A 3,505-nucleotide genomic window follows, 5' to 3' on the forward strand; every position below is an offset into this window, starting at 1 on the left:
TGAAGAGTCAAGAAAGCTTAAGAGTCTTGGTATGTGAAGTGCTCTACTGATGGGAGAAATTTTCCACAACGGCTTAGGGATAAGCAGAAGGGATCTGTTGGGATTTCTGAGAGGGAAAGGATGCCTTTTGAAGGAAGTCCAGAATGCTGCAGGGAGCTTATCATATGAGAAAGTGGAGCAATGATTTACAAGTGGATTTGGAAACCAAGGATATTCATACTAAATTTGGATACTAAAAAGGCTTACACAAAGAGGCCTCAGGAGGAAGCCTAAGGTTTCAGTAGACACCATCACTCAGAATATATCCTTAGGCAAGAGGACAGAAAAATACTCTAGACTTCTCACTGGGAGGTGAATACTCACAGATACGAAGGGTAGATACGGCGAGATAAAGGGAAACTGGGATGGAGAAAGGCTTGATAGGAGATAAGGAAAGATTAGGTCACATGATCCATGTATGACTATAAGAGAATAGGTCTTGTCAGGTCTAAGAGGACAAAGAACCAAAAACCTATAAAGTAGAGTCCATAGGGTCATGGGTTATTTCTGGAACTATTTATAATTTAGACCATTTTCCTACTGCTTTTTCTGACTCTCAGTGACAAACTAGATTCTGCCAAGAGAATGTTTGAGCTTAGCCTGAACTAAACCTAATTAGAGTGAAAAGTCTGTTAATCTCCATGCTCAAAAATCACACGCTGTATAGTGCTGAATTTGGTAAAGCAGACCTTGTTTATAGATTAAGCAACTTTTTTGATGACTAACTCATCTATCCAATATTTTTTGGGAATTATTACCTTCTTAAAATACTCTATATTATCACTCTGAAAAATACAAAAATATATGACTCATAGTATCTTTCCTCAAGGAAAGGGAAAAAAATATACAATTCAAGTTACAATAGTTTGCTTCTAGTTACAAATATACCACTTCCTAGATGCAACTTTATTTCTAAAATAAGTAAAATAATCTGCTCTACACATTTCACAGCTGTCCTATGCACTTTATATATGTGCTATGAAGAGTAAAATCAATAAACTTTTGAAAGAATTTGGAAAAATGTAGACTCTATAAATGCTAGTTATTAAATATCTTGCCATGTGGAACAAAAAAAATAGTAGTTCAATATAATGCAAGGGTGAATAAATGTGTTAAATATAAGGACTAGCAACATGTTGTGGAATTCAGAGAAGGATGAGATTAAGTCAGATGTAGAATTATTAACGAGTCCATACAATGACTAAACAAAAAATTTTGGGGGCGTGTTGAGCTTGGCATTCACTAATGGACAATAGCTCAACTGCCACTTTTGTGCACAAAGGGTCTGTTAAGATCATCCACATATTCTAATTAATTGCTATTAATCCTAAAAGTTCTCAGGTATCCTATCTCTCTTCCTTGCGTCTTCTCAGGGTATAGAGAAGGAAGGATGTTCTTTATTTTCCTTTAATATTTTAGGACATAAATGGTTTCTTTAAGAAGGGATAATGACTTCGGGCTTCTCCAAAAATTGTGAGCCTTCGTCCAAGTTTTTAATAAAATTACTAGTATATTGATTCTCAATATTTACTTAGTAAACATTTGGAGACCATTTACTGTATAGAAGTTGCTGTTTTGGGCCCTGACTCTGTTCATTAGCCACTTAGAAGTTTTTACAATGTTCAGAGGCTCATCCAAATCTGGCTCACCTGATGCATATGAATCTCCTTCATCTGGACATCAACTGGAGTATTTTCTCCTTTATTATATTACCAGCAAATATAATAAAATCCTTTAAAAATTAGGTTGGAGCAAGCCTTCTTGTCACATAAGTTGTTAATAATGAAATGGTGAGTAAAGAAGGAAGAGATGACTGAAAAAATGGAAAAAGGAGGAAAATGCATCACACATACACGTGATTTTGCTAAATTAAATGAAAAGGCAGTTGTTAGTTGTAACTCTGATGATTTGTCTTACTTACATTGCAATTTTCATTTGATGACGTCAAAGACTAATGGAGAGTTGAACATTTATTTGTTGTTTCTTTTAAATTTCAGACATGCAAACAATGAAGATCAACCAGACTATCCTGAAGGAATTCATTCTCGTTGGCTTTTCACTGTACCCACATGTACAGACATTCCTCTTTGTGCTCTTCTTTTGCCTCTACCTTCTCACCCTTGCAGGTAATCTGGCCATTATGGGTCTAACCTGGGTGGACAGGTCTCTCCACACCCCTATGTACTTCTTTCTTAGTGCGCTCTCCTTCTCCGAGACCTGCTACACGTTGGCTATTATCCCTAAGATGCTGGAAGATCTGCTGGCTACAAACAGAAGCATTTCAGTCATAGGTTGTGGCTTACAGATGTGTTTCTTCTTGGGACTCGGTGGCACAAACTGTATCATCCTCACTTTGATGGGGTATGACCGCTTCCTGGCCATCTTTAACCCTCTAAGATATCCACTGATTATGACCAACATTGTGTGTGGACAACTTGTGGCCTCTGCTTGGGCTGGAGGCTTCTTTATCTCTCTGACAGAGACCGCACTGATATTCAGGGGCTCTTTCTGCAGACCCAACCTCATCAAACACTTCTTCTGCCATATGCGGGCAGTTGTCAGGCTGTCCTGTATAGACAGTGACCTCACAGAATTCATTGTGACAGTGATCTCAGTGTCAGGCTTGCTGGGTACCCTTCTGCTCATTATCCTGACTTATGTTTTCATTCTTTCCACTGTCCTCAGGATCCCTTCAGCGGAGGGCAAGCAGAAGGCATTTTCCACCTGCACCTCCCACCTCACAGTGGTCATCATCCACTTTGGTTTCGCATCTATTGTTTATTTGAAGCCAGAAGCCTCAGGGGGAGATGACACACTCATAGCAGTTCCTTATACTGTCATCACCCCTTTACTCAGCCCAGTCATTTTCAGCCTCAGGAATAACGACATGAAGAATGCTTTTAGAAAGATGATGGAAAAGCTACCTGCCTTGAAAAAATAATCTTGCACTATTGCTACTGGTTTGAAGCATGGCTCAATGTCCCCAGAATTCAGTGGGACATATATTCTGTGACCTCTGGAGAAGCCTATACCATTTGCCTTTATTCAGAGATTGGGATATGGGGAGCAAGCGACTGAGACTAGGACATGAGCCATCACAGGCACTTACTTAGCTTGCTAAAGAAGTTGTCCAACCCTTTCACTTTCCAGTATCTGAGAAAGAATGTCCTGGAGATGTGTGTATTCTGCCAATCAACTTCTGAGTGTCCTGTACCATTCACGAAGTGGGAAAAGAAAGAAAGTGAAAGAAAAAAAGGAAAAAAACCCAGCATATGTAACTGCCGCACTAAGAGTTGTTTTAAATAGCTAAAGAAATAAAACTTGAGGAATTTTTCTAGGCAAGATTGTGAAACACTGGTTGCACTCCCAGTAGATAAACCATTTTTGATAAGAGATATACCCTGCAAGAGCTACCCAGTGTCTATTAGTGCATATGTGGATACACTCACATATACACACACACACA

The 3,505-nt window shown here is 38.9% G+C and overlaps 1 protein-coding gene across 1 annotated transcript; it reads left to right on the forward strand.

Annotated features, from left to right (window-relative positions):
* The first annotated feature begins 2,038 nt into the window (after positions 1–2,038).
* Positions 2,039–2,980, forward strand: LOC105822466 (olfactory receptor 10X1). Its single transcript, XM_012659450.1, has one exon. The coding sequence runs from the start codon at positions 2,039–2,041 to the stop codon at positions 2,978–2,980; it is 942 nt and encodes a 313-aa protein (XP_012514904.1).
* Positions 2,981–3,505: the final 525 nt, after the last annotated feature.

This window comes from Propithecus coquereli, unplaced genomic scaffold (genome assembly GCF_000956105.1).
Source record: "Propithecus coquereli isolate 6110/MARCELLA unplaced genomic scaffold, Pcoq_1.0 Scaffold610, whole genome shotgun sequence".
Classification (NCBI taxonomy): domain Eukaryota; kingdom Metazoa; phylum Chordata; class Mammalia; order Primates; family Indriidae; genus Propithecus; species Propithecus coquereli.

Coding starts and splice junctions, on each gene's coding strand:
- LOC105822466 (XM_012659450.1), top strand. CDS start 2,039: ATGCAAACAATGAAGATCAACCAGACTATCCTGAAGGAATTCATTCTC.